General features: G+C 36.5%; 2 protein-coding genes across 2 annotated transcripts; both read right to left on the bottom strand.

Annotated features, from left to right (window-relative positions):
- Positions 1–7,491: 7,491 nt before the first annotated feature.
- On the bottom strand, positions 7,492–10,337 carry LOC110757898 (disease resistance protein RPV1). Its single transcript, XM_021959645.2, has 2 exons — positions 9,712–10,337; positions 7,492–8,738 (listed from the first exon to the last, which is right to left on the bottom strand). The coding sequence occupies exons 1-2, from the start codon at positions 10,167–10,169 to the stop codon at positions 7,955–7,957; spliced, it is 1,242 nt and encodes a 413-aa protein (XP_021815337.1). The 5' UTR covers positions 10,170–10,337; the 3' UTR covers positions 7,492–7,954.
- A 243-nt stretch (positions 10,338–10,580) lies between these two features.
- Positions 10,581–17,898, bottom strand: LOC110757922 (guanosine-3',5'-bis (diphosphate) 3'-pyrophosphohydrolase, putative (DUF2215)). The gene is made up of 10 exons (XM_021959672.2): positions 17,679–17,898; positions 16,776–16,986; positions 16,435–16,592; positions 16,197–16,342; positions 14,963–15,025; positions 14,768–14,860; positions 13,137–13,298; positions 12,341–12,420; positions 11,777–11,934; positions 10,581–11,220 (listed from the first exon to the last, which is right to left on the bottom strand). Exons 1-10 carry the CDS (start codon positions 17,773–17,775, stop codon positions 10,919–10,921), a joined length of 1,470 nt encoding a protein of 489 aa, XP_021815364.1. The 5' UTR covers positions 17,776–17,898; the 3' UTR covers positions 10,581–10,918.
- Positions 17,899–22,240: the final 4,342 nt, after the last annotated feature.

Here is a 22,240-nt window from a genome sequence, read left to right as displayed (position 1 = left end):
ACCCAGTTTTGATCAGATAGAGCATCCTGCAACTTAGTTGGCACACATACACTAGATAATTGACACAAATATGATGCATATGACTTAGATAAACGATGAGTTGACATATAATGGTTAATGAGATATTTAGACTTGGCATGTATATCAGGAGAATATTGTACTTTAGGTTTCCCACGGGTAGTACGTGGGGGCAAAGAATAGGTAGGCATATCACTAGAAAGTACCTCATTATCACAATTTGATTGAGGCAATGGCAGGGCAGAGGGGGATATATTATCAATTTCATCTGTACGAGAGTCGCCAATATCACTGTTATGTCCTTATGAGAGAGGCTCGAAAACACCATCATTTTCGTCTGGCGACCGGTCGTGGCTTTCCTCGCGACCGGTCGCGTTACTCGTATCGGTACTGTTATCGCTCGTCGACGCGGGCGACCGGTCGCTTCCTATGTGCGACCGGTCGTTTCCAAGCAGATTCAGTCGCAACCGGTCGCCCACTTCTATACGACCGGTCGTATCCAGACAGATTCGTTTGCGACCGGTCGCTTTGCTCGTATCGGTACTGTAGTCCCAGCTCGACGCGAGCGACCGGTCGTTTTCATCCTGTTCGCCAAAAAATTCCATATTTTCCACTCCGAAACTCTTCAATTCACTCCCCCTCTCCCCCTGAATTGAAGAGGAGGGAGAAACATAATAGGGTACTTCTTCATGAAATGTGACATTCAAAGTGACATGTACCTTCTGAGTAGGCGGGTGATAACACTTATAACCTTTCTGAGTCGTAGAATAACCAATGAAGACACAACGGAGAGCACAAGGATCAAGTTTACTCCTTTGATGAGAGTAGACATGAACATACGCAACACACCCAAACACCTTCGGAGGTAACTTAGAGACCGAAACTGGAGGAGTAAGAGCACATAACACATCAAGTGGAGTCTTGAAATCAAGAACCCGACTAGGAGTACGGTTAATCAAGTAGGTCGCGGCCAAGACACCATGTCCCCAAAGATGATGGGGAACAGACATATCCAACATAAGAGAGCGGGCAACTTCAAGTAACTGACGATTCTTCCTTTCAGACACGCCATTCTGTTGAGGAGTGAATGGAGTGGTAGTTTGGTGAATGATACCGTGATCACGAAAGAACTGATTCAATGTATGATTCACATATTCACCGCCATTATCGGTCCGAAAAACTTTAACATGAGCATGAAACTGAGTAGACACCATGGCACAAAAAACAGGGAGAATAGAGGCAACATCATGTTTATTCTTCATCAAATACACTCATGTTAAGCGAGTGTAGTCATCAATAAACGTAACAAACCAACGGAAACCATTTGAAGTCACACGAGCAGGACCCCATACATCAGAATGGACTAACTCAAAAGGCAAGGCAGCTTTATTATTACTTAAGGGAAAAACAATACGGTGACTCTTGGCCATTACACAAGTCTCACATTTGAAGCTAGACTCATCACAGGAGCGGAATAAAGATGGAAACAGACGCTTAAGGTAGCCAAATGACGGGTGTCCCAAGCGACGATGCCATAACTAAATTTGCTGTTTGTCTTTGACACTGCAACATTGAACAGTATTAACGACACGATCACGAACTGGTGCAGAAGGTAATGTCAAATAATACAACCCCCCCTATCCGTTTACCATGCCCAATCACCTCATGAGTCTTGAGATCCTGAAAAGAGCAATGGGTAGGATAGAAAGTAGTAGAAGCATTAAGTGTATCAAGTAAGCGACCAACAGATAACAAGTTACAATGGATATTGGGAACTAATAACGCACGAGACAAGGACAGAGTTGGGGTGAGAGAAATGGTGCCCTCGCCAATAATTGGAGATGGCAAACCATTAGCACTAGTTATGTATGGGTCACGGGTGTTACTAGACAACTCATCAAAAAATTTAGCATTATAAGTCATATGATCAGAAGCACCAGTGTCAATTATCCAAGTATTAGTGCCAGTACCTGGAATAGAGTCAGAAACACGCAAATTTGCAGAAGCAGCAGCACCACCAACAATAGAATTATCACCCATGATTGTAGCAGAAACTCAACAAATCACGCAGGGTATACAACAGATCACAGTACAGACACAAATATGGCAGATGCACGAAGACAACAGAGGCACAAACACAGTAGAGGTAGATGCACGAACACAGTAGAGGCAGATGCACGAACACAGTAGAGGCACGCAGTAAAGGCACGAACACGACAGAGCACAAGGCACAAACACAGTAGAGGCAGATGCACGAACACAGTAGAGGCACAAACACGACAGAGCACACAGCGGAACACGGCAAAGGCACAGACACAAGAACCCTAAAAGAAATTAGGGCACACAGAAGAACACGGGTGGACACAACACACACAGGTCACCAGAAACTAGGCTCTGATGCCAAGTCAAACAATATGGTAGAATATTTTCAGATATATTTCATTCTCCGAAAGGAGGTATTTATAATACAGGTTACAAACCCTAATAGAGTTTAATTAGGAAATAAGTGGAATCCTAATTACATAATATCTATACAAAAGGAAAAATAAATAAAACCCAAATAGAATAGGATATATTCTACTCACCAACATAAATTTGGGTGGAAACTTCTTTTGTAGCACTGCACTGCATTCTTCAGATAGCATCACCTTCTCATGCTCAACAAATCGTCTCTTATTGTTTCACTGCATCAAGCAAATGAATATTAATATGAACTTTCTTAAACAAATCAATAATTTCATAAAATTGATTATCCTTCTTATCCTTTTTGAGACGTTAAGGGAATGGAATTGGTAGCACAAAAGCTTTCACTGGCTCAAGAAAAATATTAGATGGAGCTGCATGTGGAGATTCTGAAATTTTGGTGGTCTTGACACTATGACCAGTTTTGGAATTCTGTGCAATTTTGGGAATTTTTGCCTCAGGTGCCGATTCCACTTCTCTCACATTCCTGAGTGTGATGGCTTTGATTTGTTCTTGATTTTTTTGATTCACCTCAGTTTGACTCAAGAGTACACCTTTTTCCCTCGTGTTGAAAGCATTGGTCTTTTGCTCCAGTTGAACTTCCAACTTCTGAATAGAAGCCTGTGATTCTGCAAAGTTGTTTGGGTAGCCTGCATAAAATTGTTAGTTTCTTGGGCAAGCTGAGCAATTAAATCCACTACTGCAAGTTTTTTCTCTGTTGGTTGGGATTGGGCAAGTGGCCGCCTAGGCAGGTTCTAAACATTCTAAGTGTTACTCCATTGGCAATTGGGGTGTTGTCGCCACCCCCATATTGTATGTATTAGAATATGGGTTGTTCCTCTAATAGTTGAAAGCATTTACATGATTGACTTGTTCTTGCATGTATGCTGGGAATGATTCACTCAATGGGCAATTGGCAGTAGAATGTAAATCTGCACAAATTCCTCAAACAGCATTAGTAGATTGCACAAAATTAATTGACATTAAATTATCAAACTTTCTATTTAAGTTTGAAATCTGTGCAGCCATAGCAGTGAAAGCCTCAATTTCATGCACTCCAACATGTTTTGGTTGCCCTGTGTCGGTTCCCCATTGGTGATAGTTGTCAATCATAGAGTTGAATAAAGCAAATGTTGCAGCAACAGTTTTCTCCATCAAAGCTCCTCCACTGGCAGCATCAATCATCATCACCTTGCTTGTCGGATTTAACCCTTGATAGAAAGTTTGCAATTGCATCCATTACCATGACGAAGACATTTGAGTAGTATTGAATCTCTCCTATGATTCATAAAATGCCTCATTATCTAATTGACATAAAGTCATGATTTCATTATGAGCTTCTCTGTCTTAGCAAGAGGAAAGAATTTTTGAAGGAATTTATTCACCAAATCATTCCAAGTAGGGATGGAGGCCAGTTATAAAGAGATTAGCCACGCCTTTGCCTTATCCTTCAGTAAGAATGGAAATAACCTCAATCTTATAGCCTCGTCACTAACCTCATTGATCTTGAATGTGTCACAATTTCTCAAGAAATTGTGGATGTGTATGTTGGGGTCTTCAGTAGATAGGCCGTAGAAAGAGGGTAACATCTGGATGAAGGCCAGCCTCAGCTCAAAATGATTGGTTGTCATGGTGGATTGGACTATGCAGGATGGGACTGTATCTATTGTAGGGACCGAAAAATCCTTGAGTGTCCTGGTGGCATCATCACTAACAAGTGCCATCTCTTAGTTGGTGTTTCTTGCTTCGATTTTGCCTTGAGTAAGTGTCGAAACGTCTCTTCAATCTCAGGATTGTATGGTATAAGCTCAAAATTTCATGAAGGACATCTGTTCATGAACTAGCAAGAGTACCTGAAAAGAAAGAAAGCACAGAATGACGTCCATTTCTTGCTTCACTTTTGCCTTGAGTAGGTGTCGAAACGTCTTTTCAATCTCATGATTGTATGGTAAATTGCACGAATGATGTCTGTTCAGAACATCTTGGAGAATACCCGGATCAAGTTCCAACTAACAAAGAAAGATACCAAAGTTTTACTTGTCTCATACTCAGCCAGACATTGCTTATGCGGTGAGCGTCGTCAGTCAATTTATGCATTCTCCTAGTGAAGACCACATGAATGTAGTTATTCGGATACTTAGATATTTGAAGTCTACACTCGGAAAATGACTTATGTTCTCAAAACATAGTCATCTGAATATTAATGGTTACACATATGCAGATTGGGCAGGAAGTATAACATATAGGAAATCCACATCTGGTTACTTCACATTTGTGGGAGGTAATTTGGTTACATGGAGAAGCAAGAAACAGAAGGTGGTAGCCTTATCCAGTGCAAAATTCGAGTTCAGAGGTATGACCAAAGGAATTTGCGAACTCATTTGGTTAAAGAGGTTGCTTACTGAACTTGGGTATAGATCTACATCTGTAATGAATCTCTTTTGTGACAATAAGGCTGCAACAGCTATTGCACAGAATCTAGTTTGACATGATCGCACCAAACATGTTGAGGTAGATCGACATTATATCAAACAGAAGCTCGAAGCTAAAGTAATTCAGTTTCCTTTTGTAAAGTCCGAGGATCAATTGGTGGATATTTTGACAAAGGCAATTTCCAGTAAAGCATTCCACAATTCACTGGACTAGTTGGGCATTGGCAACATCTATGCACCAACGTAAGGGGGAGTGTGTTAGAAATGTGCCCTAAGAGCCAATACATTTGATGTAATCTCCTTAGAATACATTTCGTATATGATATATAAAGGGCAAACTTATTTGTTATCTTTTACATCGTGTAAAGAAACAAATGTCCAGGGTATGCTAAATAAGAGATAAAGTAATCTAAAGAGGATTAGATTTAGGAGACCTTTAATCTCTAATTATAGCATCCCAAATGTTCCTAATCATAGGTTATCAAATGGGCATTGATAAACCATCAAGATTAGCACATATTATGTATGCTCAATTGGGAGGATGGTTAGTCTCAAACCATTTGTGTAGTTGACACTAATACAAGTATGTGGGTGCTCATTAGTGAATGAGTACACTGAACGCGATCAACCGTAGTTCTCATATGGAGTATTTATCTACATGTCAAATGAGAACTCATAGTTGCAATAATGCAAATTAGTCCTTAGACCTGAGGCATCATGGTTGTCCTGTGATGCGTTATTGATCTTTGATAGCTCTTAAAGGCAAGCCGTAAAAGATTTGTCTTAAGTGTTGTTGGGATCTCTTAATTCATCATAGGGGTATGTGAATGTACAATAAGGAATCTCTACTTTCGATAAAGAAGGAGAATGTTTCAAGATGTGATTCAGTAAATCTTTGGCCAAAGTATTTTGAGCTTGATTTAGAAAGTTGTTCTTAATCATGTTCTTTTGAATCACATGAGGTTATAAATCATATTAGGGGTTTGACATAATCAATCCGTACCCTAATAATATGATTTGAAACATTGTATAAGAGAAGGACCGTATTGCATTGCAATTCCAACTGAATAGGTTCTTCATCTATTCTGGTTAGCTTGGGTAGCCTTGATATATTGCTAGATGTCACTCTTGGCTTGTGGAAGTCCTAGGATTGATTGTGATCGATCCAAATAAAGGAAGAATTAAAAAGGGGTTTTAATTCCAGTTGGTTAGAAAGAGTTCTAATATTTTCCCACTGCCTTGCTAATTAGAACCTAATGGATCGCACACCTTAAATGGTTAACTTTGAGTAATACAAATGAGAATGAGGAAATCAATTTGATTGATTTGATGTGGATGATTTACTACGTGTAAAAACATATTTGGGCCTCGGTAATAGTTAACGGGAAGCCCAAATGGTTGGGTATTAAGCCCAAGGGCTTAAGACAACTAAATATTATGGTTTAAGTGTCATAAGGCCCAATTTTGGAAGCCCAATGGGTTTTGGCCGAAAATGCTTAAGTGAATGTGTATGGGAATTGTTTCCATAAGCTCATTAACACACAAACACAATCCAACATCAACCAAAGAGGTTTGGGAGATCAAAGAGAGAAAAATGATAGTTTTCAAGAGTGAAACACTTTCATCTTTCAAAGTGGTTTAGATTGAAACCAATCTTGAGAATCTTGCACTAGCATCCAAGTATTCTCAAGATACTTATTCTCATCTCAAGGTTCCATTGGTGTGGAGACTTAGAGGCCATATACTTTTGTGGCTCACATGGAGGAGAAAGATCAAGGAGCAAAGATCAAAGATCAAAGAGGAGATCAACAAAGAGGAAATCATCAAGAGAAGACCAAACACAAATTGGTTCATATAATTGCTTCAAGGGTAATTAGATCTTATCCTTTCTCTTGAATTTTCATTTATGAAAAACATATCAATGTTCATGGCTTAAGATACTTGGAAGAAGTTTTGTTTTTGAATTTAAACAACCACCTTAGACTTCCGCTGCGATTAATTTGATTAAATGCATGTTTAATATTCAAATGAACTTTGGAAAAATGTTTTGAAATTCCTACAGAGTGTTGGCGTGACTTGTGGACCATTGACTTTCTTACCTCACACACCAAGAATTCCCATTATAATTATATTTGATTTACTTTAATTCATAATTTCCTACTGTAAATAGAAATAATAATTTATTATTTACTTGCCCTTTAAAGTTCCGTTGTATTATAAATATGACCTCCTATAAGGAGAAGAATACCCAGAAAATTCCCACAAACAAATATTCTCATATTAGGTTTCATATTTTAGCACATATGAGAGACTCATCAATTGGAAGTCTTATGATCCACTACTGACTAGTATTTGTGTTATACAAACTTTGTTCATCCAATACTACAGAGAAATTGTTATCAGGGATAATTCAAGATTCCATCGGTTTGTAGATGGAAATTGCTCTTGTAAAGATTATTGGTGAATTCATATCATAATTTGCAACCTATGCTCAATAGTTTTTCATCTTCATCCAAACTCTAAAAAAAAAATTTACAAAATCAATCAAAATGTTAAAGATGAAGGAAAAGACAAGAAGTTGTATATGTAATAGTACTTTATATTCAGTCAAAAACTGGTTCCAGATTACATAGCAACTCTGGTCACAACAGAGACTTGAAGTAGGGAGCCAAACGAGGGAATTTACAAAACGATCATCCATGGCTGCCAAGCGATGCACACCAACAGCTCTTTGTAAAAAAAAGAAAGGGTATTTGGGCATTTAAAAAAATTAAATATGGGTATTTTTGGCATTTTAAAAGTTTCATTGAAAGGAGCCAAGTGCTTCCCATGTTTTGTCCTACAGCGCTTTTAAGAAGAAGCACATCTCAAGTGCTTCTTCCAAAACCACTCCAAGTGCTTTTGGATCTCACCTAAAGCACTTTTGCAATTTTTGCCAAAGACCATTTTTAAAAGACAGAAGCGCTTTCACTCATTTAGAAGCGCTTTTCGCTGCTCCAAAAGCACTCCCTAACGAGCCATAAGAAACGGAAAGGTAAAATTCATTTTAAGTAATTCCACGTGCAAGGAACTTGAGCTAGTCTATCCACGGCACTTTTCCATTCAGGTATTCTCCTACCAAACAAGAACGATCCCAAAGCTTCAAGTGCTAACGGGATGCCCTTAGCATGATCTAAAACAAGGTTGCATAGTCCTGCATAATCCTCTGGGGGACAGCCTTGCTTAAAGGCTTTCCAGCAAAAGAGCTCAAGAGCGTCATCATGATTCAACTCCACTGCTCTGTATATTCTGTCCACTCCATATCTGATCAGCAAGTTTTCGTCCCTGGTTGTTATTATGATTCTACTTCCTGCACCAAACCAATCACGGTTTCCAGCTAAGTTTTCTAGTTGTTCTAATTGATCCACGCCATCGAGAACAAGAAGAATCTTTTTACGGCATAGGCTGTTTCTGATTGTATTGACACCTTTATGAACATTCCTTATCTTCATACTCCTTTCCATGAGGATTTCTGAAATAAGTTGTTCCTGTAATGGAACTAGGCCCTGTTTTTCAGAAACTTCTTTTATGTTGGCAAGAAAGCTGCGATCATCAAATTGGACAGACAGACTGTCAAAAACAACTTGAGCAATAGTTGTCTTGCCTATTCCTTTCTCCCCACAGATTCCTGTAATGCGAACATCATCCACCCCCGTATCTAAGTACAGATTCATTTCCTTGACGAGGGAATCTATTCCAACTAAATCCTTGGGCGCACTTGAAACCTCTTGGCTCAATTGATTGAATATCCTTTCAGCAATCTCTTGGATAACTATTGACTGGTACCTGAAAAAAGGAGAACAAGGAGTTTGTGTGAGGAGAAAAAAATGAGCCATAACTTGTCAAAGAAACATTATGCAATATGTAGTATTCTTTAGTTCTGTTCACTGAGACTGAAAATTTGAAGGGAAGAAGGGAGCTGCAATTTCAAATATAATGTATGCCCTTTGATTTGTAGAGAGCTGATTGGTAATTTTTCAAGGAAAGTATACAAAGCAAAGCTGGATTCAAATTGCACTTGGGAGGCAATAATGGCCTCAGTTTCTACCCAAGAGCTTCTGGTCTTGTCAATTCATATGGTTTTAATAACAAGAGACAAAACAAGAATGGGCATATTGATGATGTCAAAAAGATGGAAGTCTCATTGCTTCATTCATCATAACCATAGCAACAGTTGGGAATTGTTCTATTCTAATCCAAATTTTTAAACTGAAAACAGAATTTGAGTCCAAAGCGCAAAAACTCTGTTTGAATAAATTTCTCAAAATCCATCTGAAAACTATCTGAAACCATCCCATTGATTGATTCAACGTAGCCATGGTATCCGTTGGGAATAGTGTGTTCATAACAGCCTTCTGAAAACCATGTATACCGCTTTCACCAGAGCTTCACAAGATACTGTCTGTTTTTAATAACAATTTTGCCTGTTTTCTCTCTTAAGATATGATATTTTGGCTCTTGTAATTACATGACATCACATGAACACAACTAACTTCAAACCACCAAATGCTGTTTCAGATATTCAGTCTAATAACACAGGAAGAAGTTATGTCTGCATAGGAAAATTTGATCCGATCATTGAAGGACTCATATCGACAATTCAAAAGAAATCCCTGTTCCAGATGTATAAAGTTTGATAAGTTGATGTACTTTTTTCTTTTTCAACCTATTTATGTATAAAGTTTGTTAATTAATTAAAAAAGATATTAAAAGACAAATAAAATAATAATTAAATTAATAGTTGCAACTGACAACTTACTTGTTCTTCAAATCCCATCCAGAGAGATTAGCTGCCTCTTTCATTGCAGCCCTCCAGCTCTCCACCTTGTCCTTGAAATATTGCTCATGTTCACAAAAAGCTTTCTCAAAACAACCCTTCTGTTTGCGCACATCAGATGGATCCACGTCATAGAAAACTGGGTAAACGATCTGACCCTTTGACATGCACTCAAGGATCTGCACAAGCTCATCCAAGCACCGATTTGAACAAGCATAGCTTCTTGAGAAGACAACGATCGAAAACCTCGATTCTCTGATCGATTTCTGAATTTCTGTGGAAATGGGTTTTCCTCTCTCAAGTGCTTGGTCGTATCTGAAGGTGACAATTCCCTTGTGATCCAGAGCAGTGCATAGATGATCAGTGAAGTTTTTGCCAGTGTCTTCAGTTCTGAAACTAACGAACACATCGAACATCCATCCAGTTTGAGTTTCTCGCATGTCTTTGAATGAAGGCTACTTAATTGCTTGAGGAAGATGATGAACGAGAATTGGGCTTATATATATATTGACTCTTTGTTTGCGTCGGTTGAAAACTACAAGGAATTCTCGAGGAAAAAGAACAAAGTGTAACCCCGCGTAAGGCCCGTTTTCAATAACTTTCTGCCAAAGTTAGGAAGGGAAGGGGCAGAGGGTTTTCGCACACAATGCCAAGTGTCAGGGGAAGACTTCTAAGTCAATGTTTATGACAAAAAAATAAATAAATAAAATCAATGTTATTTTTCATTAAGTTAGATCCCGTTGGCTTTTTAAATGGTTCTAAATCCATGTCTTCCATGATAAAAGGGTAAAAAATAAATAAACGGAAGATGGGTATGAAGTAGGGGAACATGAAATCCTTTTGAGAAGATATACAGAAACATGAAATCCTTTCCAAATTCACATTCAGTACACGACTAGAGTCAGAACTCAGAACTTACAGCACTTTCTATGGTGTCTTGCCTCCAGCTAGCTGGAAGCAGAAATTTACTTTGGACGCCTAAACAAGCAGTATGACAAAAGCTGCGCCTATGACATGGTTAACTAGTTTTACCAAAATTCCCAGAATGCTGACTGGTGCATAAAATTAACTAAGTCATTCCTACCCGTTCTATACAGCCACTACATGTTACTTCAAGGAGGCAGTCCAAATTAGTGTCATCTACCTTAGAAGTTACACAAAATACAACCTAAGCCAACTGCAGATGGCACTACCACTTGAGAAAACCTACTCGATCCGTGCTACCCACAACATTCTCATCGGTAGAATCTGATGCACTTCCCACGGTTTCGTCTGAACTCTCGCTTGGAAGGAGTTGTATACGGTCAGCATGCTCGATGATCCAATCAGTGACTTCAGGAGATGACGCCCATTCTGCTATAGCTTGGCGGGTTGATTCCTGTGTGAAATCATCCCACTCTTTCTTTGTGAACTTCTTTCGGCTTTGCATCTTGTGGAAGGTTGAATAGTACTCATGTTGATCACGTGCCCTAAAGGATGGTGACATGACACCTGCAAGAAACAGACACAAATAGCATAACTGAATGTGTCAAAGAGCCGTCCCAGAACCATGCCCAACATGTAATACTTAGATAAAAGTGATCAATGAAACAACAACAAAAAAAGTAAAGGAACTGAATCGAAGAGGGGATCTTACTTTCCTTCACACCAAAGGCAAAAGTACAAAGAAAGTAATGCGAGGGGCATAAAAACCAAAACAGAAGTGAGGAAAATCTTGAAGAATATTTCTCACTTTAAAAATCATTGGGGGGGGAGGGAGAGAGAGAGTTTCCGCAATGAAAAAATAACATATTGGTCATGATACACTTCAGCGTGTATAAAAACATACATTTTTAGGGATTCCTTTTGCATGATAGTTAAAGCTGAAAAGGAAATGGATATTCTGCATTTTAAGACTTGGTTTTTTTTTTCCTCTAAATAACCAGAACATAACCCAAACTCTTTGTTAAAGTATATAAGAAAGCAATCCATGTACTAATGAGCAGCTGGAACAAAGAATCAATCAAAACATGCAGAAACATAACAGATAAAATAAAACAAAAAATACCTTTGACTGGAGAGTCAGACCAAGCAGATAGAGTCCTTGGACTCTTCCAGTTCTTTTGTGGGCTAGACCTGCTAAGAAATTCTGGACGACCGTGTCTGCCCTTGACCTGTCTACCCTGCTGCAGCCAAGGACTCCCGCTCCCAGCACCCAACTGATGCCTGCATATAATCATAGTAATATATTTTAATGTGAAAAACGGTACAACAAAAATGACCAGCTGCAAATAGTTCTGGGATACAAAATGTTATGTCATCAAATGCTAAGAACATAATGACCATATTCTCATGAATATTCAAAAATTCTCCTTATCAATGGTCACGACTGCACCCATTCATCTAACTGCACTTTCTTAGACCTCTAATTTTTACCTTTGAAATACAAAATCAAGTCAGAATCGCTAAACTTGTTTCAAGAAAAATATACTGTTATTGACAATTGCAATTAATTGAATGATGAGACAGTACAGTAATGAAATAAAACCATCCCTACTAAGATTTCTTCAATACTACGATGCATTCACTTCTTGAATAACAAGAAAGTATGTAGAGAGAATGTAAATCTTGCCGTTTCAGAGAAGTGATGAGCTTGCAGATAATCCAGCAAGAAACCAAAGCCCCCACTGCTAAAGGAGTATCGAGAGTGCTCTGAGAAATAATGCAAAAAGGAAAAAGCACACATATTAAGAAGAAATGAGAACAGCAAAGAGCAATAACATGAAATGTTGGCAATTACTACAATTTATAAAACTAAATTTAACAGCAGACTACTCCAGAATCAACCAATTCAATCATAAGTGCCAGTGGGTCAACACGATAAATGTAAATAAAAAAAGTTTGAAGTGACATTGTCCTAATAGTACCAGGCAATGAAGAGGTAAATGGTGTTTCTCTGGTTGAAAATTGATCCTCAAAGGGACAACAAGTAATAGTACAGGAAACACAAATCTATGTTTACTAAACTTGGCTATACAAAGTGAGATGTTGTATCTGTCTATTGAGTATTCAGTGTACATTCATTTACTAACTAAATCTTAGGACATAAAGACATGGCCTTATAATCCAATAATTCTAATTAGGCTCCATTTTCACATTTCGGATAATAAAAATTGCTGACTTTGTTTGCACTGAACGTTCATTCAAAAATAATTTTAGCTAGGTCAGATTCATTTGTTACACATGCAGTGATTTGGATGTTTGATTAGAAGATTGTTCGCCATGCTGTGTCTTCAAATGGTACTTCTCTTCTAAGGTTCCAAGTAACAATACGGTTACAAATTGCTATCCCACATTAGGTTTAATTAAGCGGGAAATGTTTTTACTTGAATATCGAATATACAGCCAAAAGGAAAGTGAGAAAACACCTGCAAGATGGAGGTGGTTCCAATTATGCGCATCGCCCACTTAACAAATTGGGCTATACCAACATCTACTGTTCCATCTTTTGAGACGACAAACCTCCTCACAATCCAGTACCCTAAAGCAGCTCCCACGAGGATAATTCCCACTAGTAAAAATACAGAGACCTGCCAGCAAAACATGACTGGGTAATTAGGCAAGACAATAATATCATGATGTAAACCAAGGAAAAATATCAGAAGCAGATAATTAGTCTAAACTTTGTCTTCCCACCATTTATCTTCGCACAAGTAAATGTAAAGGCCTTATATTATAAGGATTACAAAATTAGTTTGATTATCTCTCTTGCTAGTTGTTAATTTGCATACATGCGTGCACAAGACAACCTTACAGTGTTTACCAATGCAGGGTTTCTTTCCACTAATACTAAACACCACATCAAACAAAACAAAAAACAATAGAAGTTCAGGTAAACTAATGAAGCACGACATATTGGATCCAAAATTGCAATTATACTCTACAGATGACATACTAATGTTAAGTGGTTTTTGCATAATTGTGATCCCAGCAACTATAGGAAACCAGTTGCACAGGAAACCAGCCCTTTGAAAATAATTTTATCAAATAGCTTTTTACTTTTTTGTAAAAAATATTAGACAATGTTATAATAAAGAAAAATCCGTAACGACGGTATGCCCTTTATCCTCACTGCTGTCACTTATCAGTGCCACTATTTAAATCTGGATGAACCTACAAATAGCTAAAATACATTTCAGAAATATTCAAATTAGAGGTTTTTGTTTTTGTTTTTTTACAGGAACTCAAAAGTGAGCTCATTCATTCATATTACAAATAAGATTTGAATTCCTTCTTGGTGAAGGCATAAGACTGAATTTAGTTCTAACTTACATCACATAAGTAAATGAGAACAACAAACACTACTCATAAGTTTAGGGCTCTATATGCACCATCCAACTTAACCAAATTTTTATTCTGATGTGTTTTTAGTTACCAATGTATTTTCCTTCATCATCTCTCATCAACCACTCTCATTTGTTTATGTATCTCTCCGCCCTCTCTTTAAATAAGAAGAAATAGAGACAAAAATGTTATGAAACGGGAAATAAGGTAGTCCACATAGTAAAATCCTATTAAAAAATAATTAATATGAAAATAGGCATATCATGAAATGTTTATGCAGAACCTTTTTTTCTTCTGAGTGTCTGAATTCAGCATGTTATAATTACGAGATTAATATAAGCAATTTGGTCCACATGGAGTGCCTTCAAAATTAAGGATTACAAGGTTGCATTTTTTCCTTTTATCAATAATCAAGGATTTCAGTATACACTTGAGGGGGCGGGTGTGTGTGTGGGAGAGAGAGAGAGTATGAATGTATGAAAAAGGCACAAAAGACTGTTTCCTTGATATCTCTTAATTTCAATGCCAAACTGCAGATATATTGTCATGCTCATCAGAATTTATCCCAATAATGCGAAATAAATCCGCTGGTCCATATTTTCATGTCATTTTGAAAATATGGATGATATACCTAATATTAGAATTGGAATTACAAGCATCCAAAATATAAACAGTTCAATACAATTAGGATAAGATTAAGGGAACAAATACTTACCGGGTTGTGCATCTCTTCACTTAGCCCAAAATTTAGAAGAATTGAATTTACCAGCATAGAAAATTGATGAAAAAGAAAAGATCCTGCTCCAAGCTGTGAAAGGCGTATAAATTCTGAGATTTACTTGCACTATATATTATACGAAGTTAATGAGTTACTCTGAAGCAAGCGAAGATTCGAGATACCAAGCCTTACCAGTGATCCATAGATAGTAAGATAGAAGACATTTTTTCTTCCAGTTGGCAACAACTTCATTCCCTTGATTAAAGAAAAAGGGTTATGAAAAACATTGCCTACAAATTTGCGATCTAAAAACTGCAGATGAAAGCCAAAAACATCACCTAATTCCTACAAATTCATTATTGTGTGCACTAACAGATACATGTGTAACAGAAAGCCAAAAGAAAACTACTCTTGATTTTATGTTGCACACCTAGTTTAAGAGGAAACCATAACCTCTAAGGGCAGAAGTTGAGCAAAGTGAAATGCACAGATGTCCCCTTTTAAGTATTTACTCGAGCAAAGTGCATAGAAAATAAGGTATTTAAGAAATAGGTAAAAAGTCATCGTTGTCCCTGTAGTTTGCCGGTTGTACCACTTTAGTCCCCATAGTTTCAATTTTTTCAATTTATCCATGTAGTTTTCAATTTTTTCAATTTTATCATTGTAGTTTTCAAAGCAATTCAAGAACACATTTCAATTTTTGCCTAAATTCCTCCCAACTCCGTTAAGTTTTGACCGCGTGACCCTCATAAAGGGGTATTTTGGTCCACTCGAGTCAAATTCCTCCCAATTGACCAAAATTTTAATACAGAGATGCAAATTCTTTTTCAACACCCTAAATCCCAAAATCGCGCTTAAAGTGAATGGGAAGAGCTCTCGCTTGTATTTCACCACTAGATGGCTCAAGTGAACTAAAATACCCATCCACGTGCCCCTCACGTGGTCAAAGCTTAACGTAATTTGGAGTAATTTGACAAAAAATTGAAATTTGTCCTTAAATTGCTCCAAATGGAAACTATAAGGATAAATTTGACAAAATTGAAACAACAAGGACCAAAGTGGTAAAGCCAGCAAACTATAGGGACCAAAAATAAACTTTAGCCTAAAAAATATTAAATTCAATTTTGGGATAAATAAAAAAAACTGTAGCCACAATCTCCAAGTTTATAAGTTAAGCAGAGTGCACACTGGAGATCATAATCATAAAAGCAATGGACAGAGGCCTCCTTTAATTATTTACTTGAGCAGTATTTGTTATATACTGGATATGGTCAGAGACTCCAGGTTTGTGTTTCAATCCATATGCTTCTCACGCAGTAAAAGAAAAAGTCAAAGCCAAACATAAATTAAATGAAGAATTGAAAGAAAAAAATAAAAAATCATTCAATTGGGCACAGATATACATCTGGGAAACACAAATAAGTACCTGGAAAAGAAGGATTATAATGACCAGAAAAACTCCTATAGCCATTGAACTGCTATAATAAAAAGGAACCCAACTACTGACAATTGGTGCCAGCAATAGTAAAAAGAATCCCAGTGCCAGGCACACAAGGCGCCATTTCTGAGAATCTGCAAAGACAAAATTGAAATAATTATCAAAGCTTGCAAATTGTAGCATAAGAAATTGTAGTCAGCTATAAATTATTTTACTTTTGGCAGACCTTCATCAACAGTAATGGTGACCGAACCAGGTATTTCATCATTGAACTTGACATCAATATATTTTTCATCATAAGGGGACATGACAGTGCTCCATAACTCTTTCTGAAGATTTTTCCAATTATCCTTTTCACACTGACATAGTACAAGAGAATTATTCCTGCAAACAAACTAATGAGTCAGACAAAGCAATCCACAGAAAAAAGAAAATAAGTTGTATTTGTGTGTGTGTGTGTGTAAATATAAATATATGCTAGAGAAAATGAGTAAGTGACAGCAACAGGAAGAGGGAGGGTTAAACAAGCATGCACTTAACAGTAAAAAGATGTGACATTTTATTCACCTGTGAAAGCAGACCTCAATTTTGCCATACAATTTCTCTGGGATTCCAAGAGATGGAGACAAAGTAATTCGAAGTGAACTTGCATAACTCCCAAGTTTTAGCCTGGATATACCAGAAACTCGTACCCGTTCACACAATAAAACATCTTTAGAACCAGGAGTAGAAAGCGGTGCTGGGCTGACATCTAGTACTGGGTTTTCAAGATCAACACCTGTGATTTAAAATTGCTGAAAGTTATTTTGAAATATAGAAACAAACACGGGAAAGTATAAAAGAGAAGAGACATAAAGGCATCAATCAAAATCTTCAAAGTTCAATATGCATAAAAATATATTAATAGGTACAAAAAATTCAAATTCAAAATCATAGCTAAATAAAGTGCACAGATTAGTGTATGTTATTGATCTGACACTAATAGAAACTTGAGTGGTATGGTAAAATATATATGTTGATAGACCAAATCTAGAACGAAATAATGCTAAACAATAAGTACCACTCTATTTCTAGGCCAAAATCAACATGTTTGAAACCCTAACTCAGCCAACAATTTGACACTTCACTCATGCAATAGAGAAAACCAAAAAACCAAAGCAGCATAGCGGAAACCTAACTCTCCCTCTGGTTACCTTGAAAGCCAAAGATAGAAAGAAAAACGTGGAGACTAAAGCGTAGTGGCACTAATAATTTCCATAGCAAATGAACAAGCTGCAAACTATACCAAACATATGCAGAACAAGTCAAGTAGAAGCTTTCACTTTCTTAAATGGAAAGACATTAAAAGAACAAACCCACATAAAAAAAGTAACTGATTTTCCTGTATTTTCCCCGAAACCAATCAAGCGACCAACCATCTACACTAAGAAAACCGAATACAGAGGGAAAGAAAAGGAGGACGACAGATACCTTTGATAGCGCCGTCGTCAGTGGCGAGTGAGAGGGTCGAAAGAGAGAGACAGAAAGTGATGAGAAGGACAAGAGTGGCGGAGGAAGGAGAGCCCATTGCATCGCACGCTCGCGCTACTCTCTGCTCTTCGAAAGAACTTTCGCTCCAAGTCCCCTTTTCTTCTTTTCTTTTTGTAATATGCGCCTTATGGGCTGTAGGCTAATTTTCGAGCGATGCTGCCTCAACTTATGCGCTACTTAAAAGGAGTTTAGGGCATGTTTACGTATCATACATGGGGTATATAAAAGTTTCTTTAAAAAATACAGGAGTATATATATATCAGTACCGATATCTTGGACTACAGGTATATATAAAAGTTCGGGAGTAATTAGATTTAGGCAACTTATAATTAAACTCAAAATGAGAGAACTATTTATAAAGAGACCCAAAATTCTAGTGTTTGGACAATAATGCCCTTATTCATTTTTAAATTGCATAAGGAGTCTTTGTTTCCTGCTAGCCGTATGGAACCAAAAAGTTATATTTTCTTGCTTTGGACTGATGCTGCATCTTTTTGTTGAGATGATTTCTTCATGCGAGATGATGATACCTTTGGCTTCACATGGAGTTTATGCTTCCAACATCTTATCTATATTGTGTATCTCTTCTTCTCCTAAGCTATTCTAGTATGAGTTGTCACTGTCTTCTGCTTCAGTTTGTTCTGCTATCTGGTTATAGATTTCATCAAAAAAATTGCACCTATTGTGTTTATCCTGAATTCATATGTGTCATCTAGTCTCCTAGATGTAGTCTCTGGATAAATCTTGATAAAGTTGGATTGGTGAAGGAGGTTCAGACGATCATCATTGAACAATTGTTGCTTAACTATTATTGCTCCTCTGTATTTTTGAATGTCTTGCTTGGTAAAGATCTATGTCTTTACTGATTCTGCCAGACTAAACAGTTATGAGAAATAATAATACTATGTTGTGCTCTATCTGGGTAAATACTATCCTTAAACCACTCTGGGGGCATGCTAGTGAAAACTAATTTTACGCTCTTCTAGATAGGGATATAAAAACTTATAACTTCTTTTAATTTTGAGGAAAATGAATCTAAATGATTACTATTTTCAATATAAAGTTTACCTAAATAACCATACTCTGTTAAAAATGATGGGGAAATTGTGATAGTGTTTTGGTTATGCTCTAAATGCAGTTTTCTATATTCAACCATGTTGATACTAGCTAAATAAATAGTATAATGAGAACAGCTTTCAGTAATGATTTTTATACCATGATGTGGATTATTTTTTTAAATTTTTTTTAAAAAAAAACCTTGAATGTATAACTGAAGAGACATATTTTGCTCATATTCTAATCTAATTATATGACTCTTAATATCTTCTGGTAAAAGTCTATACCTTTCTCTGGCTAGGGTTTGAAGAAAATATGGGTTTTTAGTTTTTTGTTCAAAGGAAAATTCTCTATTATGCTCAAGTAAGTTGGGCTCATTAGCCTCTTTTTCTTGTAAAATCATACTTAAATTTTGATATATTAAATTAATGATTCTAAAATTTCTTACTATTGTATCATACTCTTTCTTTTGCTCTTCATGTTTTTCCTGAAAAAAAGAAAGTTGTTGTTTTACTCTTTTATAATCATAATTATATGCCAAAAACTCTTGCTCAAGGGCTTTAATAAGTTTTTCATGCCCTCTTCTCATGCTTTCATTATTAGTTCTAATGTTCCAAAAGTTGCCTAAAAGAACTTTTTGGTTATCTGCTAATGATGCTTGAGTACGATATTTTAAAGCAGGATTTCTAACTTCTTGTACTGAAATTCCATTATAATAATAAGTATTTACTACTAATCTTGCTTGACTAATCATGCTTAATGGATTACCACCTTGTGATGGTGTACCATTATTTTTGCTGCCAGAGTATGATGCTCCAAATATTGCATACCTGTTAATGAATAATACGGTTTAAGATGTCTGTTAAAGTATTATCCATACCTTTAATATGCTCAAATATTGGTTTAAATTCATTTCCAGTAATAGAAGCAACAAAATTGACCAATCTTCGGGCTGCTTGTTTTTTAGTAGTAATTTTATTATAATGAGAAACAATATTCTGACAATCTGTTCTAATAGTAAGGCTCCGTTTGGGATTACTTTTTTTTCGCCAAAAACCTACTTCACTTTAAAATTAAGCAGTTTAAGGTGTTTGGTAAAAGTAAAATGTCTCGATTATTTTAAAAGTAGTGGCCTTTTGACAGCAACTTTTAAAAGTAGGCTCTGGGTTGCTTTTCAAAGCTGCTTTAAAAAAAAAAAGCAAAGATGAGCCTTTAATGAATTTTTTTAATTCCCAAAATACCATCATTAATTTTTAAAAATGACATCACTCCACTTCCACCTCCACCTCCACCACCACCTTCACCACCACTGCCACCACCACCACATCCTCCTCTGCCACCACCACCACCTCCAACATCGCCGCCACCATGCCACCACCGCCTTCTCCTCAACCTCCGCCAACTCCTCCTTAACCATCCCCACCACCACTACCACCACCACCACCTCCACCTTCATCACCACCACCACCACCACCTTCACCTTCATCTCTTTCACCACTACCACTACCACCACCTCCACCTTCATCACCACCACCGCCTCCTCCATGCCACCACCGCCTCCTCCTCAACCTCCGCCAACTCCTCCTTAACCATCCCCACCACCACTACCACCACCACCACCTCCACCTTCATCACCACCACCACCACCACCTTCACCTTCATCTCTTTCACCACTACCACTACCACTACCACCACATGATTAGTGCATAACACTTTCAACATCATGTCTATTTTAGTCATTATTCACAATTACAACAGTTTTATATTAAAATTTGTCAAACGGTTTTGACACTACTTTTTGTATTAACAGGACTTTAAAAATATTGTTTATCAAACATGGAGTTCCTTTACTTTACAGCTAATTATTTTCAAAGCAGAGCATAAGCAATTTTTTTAAAAAGTGCCAGCAATCTCAAACTAACCCTAAATATCTCATTATGTAAAAACAATGAAAATGCTTCAAGGGAGTTAATGACACATAAAATTTCTAAGTCAGTGGCTGGAAGTCTAGCCTGTATATCACTAAATTTACCTGATGCATATCTACAAACCTTTTCTTCAGATTTAGGTTCTTCTTTATATTTCTTATGATATAAAATTCAAGCCCATCCTTTTGATGATGTTTTTGTCTCAATTATTTTGTAATTATTATATAATGGTAATGCTGAAGGTTTAAGTTGAGTTATATCTTGTTTGATATATTGAACTAATTTAATATCTTCACTATTAAAATATTTTTGGCCTATTTTACTAGTTTTACTCTGCAATGCTGCAATCTTTCTTCCTAAATCAGGGATAAAACTTATAGCATAATTCAATAATCCTAAAAATGCCTATAATTGTTTTTTATCCTCTAATTTATCTGGAAATTCTAACACTTTTTTAGCTATGTGTTCTTGTAATTGTATAGTTCCTGACTTAATATACATACCTAAAATTTCTATATCTTGTTTTTCAAGCTCTACTTTATTCCTACTTATGACTATACCATTATCGATAAATTCTTTCAAAATAATTTCAAAGTGTTTTCCATGTTCATTTTTATTTTTACTACGAACAAGTATATCATCTACATATACACTACAAAAATTACCATACTTCTTAAAAATTCGATCCATCTTTCTTTGAAAGATTGATGGTGCATTCTTTCATCCAAATGGCATCACAAGCCATTTAAAATGTCCTTCTGGACAAGTAAATGATATCCATTGAATTGATTCTTCTGCTAATCTAATTTGCCAAAATCCTGATTTACAATCAAATTTACTAAAATATTCACTTTCTTGAATTTTATTCATGAGTTCATCTTTATTTGGTAATTTTTAACTATCTTCATAAGTATTATCATTTAATCTCATATAATTATACACTATTCTAGCTTTACCTCTTTTAAGCTCTGAGTGTTTTCTAACTACAAAGGCTTCTGAGCTATGCCTAGATTTTGAAAGTCTAATTACTTTTAAATTTAAAAGCTCTTTTTATTTGGTGTTCAAATTCTTGCTTGTCTAACAAGTTTCAGGGCATATATGTTGTTTTAATTGTTAAGTCTGGATTGATAATATCTAATTTTGTTAATATCTTATTCTTATTCCAATATAATTGGGGATCTTCTCTATTTCTCCTACAATTGGATACTCATGGTAAAATATTATATCATCATATTCTAGATTATTTTGTTCATCTATCTTTTCTTCATTTATTTCTTCTAATTCTTCTATATTATAATATTTAAAATTTTATTCTTCTATGTTAATACTATTGTAAGATGTTGCGTCGATTCAGCTGCACCAACATGGATTCAGTTGCACCAACATGGATTTAGTTGCATCCTCAACTTGTGATACTCGCAAGTGCACGAGCCGTTTGGTAGTGTAGCATATGTAAGTGCGAGGTCGATCCCACGAGGATTGGTGATTGAATGATCCAATTCATTTCCCCTACACAAA

This window comes from Prunus avium, chromosome 7 (assembly GCF_965620075.1).
Source record: "Prunus avium chromosome 7, drPruAviu1.hap1.1, whole genome shotgun sequence".
NCBI classification, from domain to species: Eukaryota; Viridiplantae; Streptophyta; class Magnoliopsida; order Rosales; family Rosaceae; genus Prunus; species Prunus avium.
Note: the sequence above shows the minus strand (reverse complement) of the source record. Positions and strands in the feature narration are given on the sequence as shown.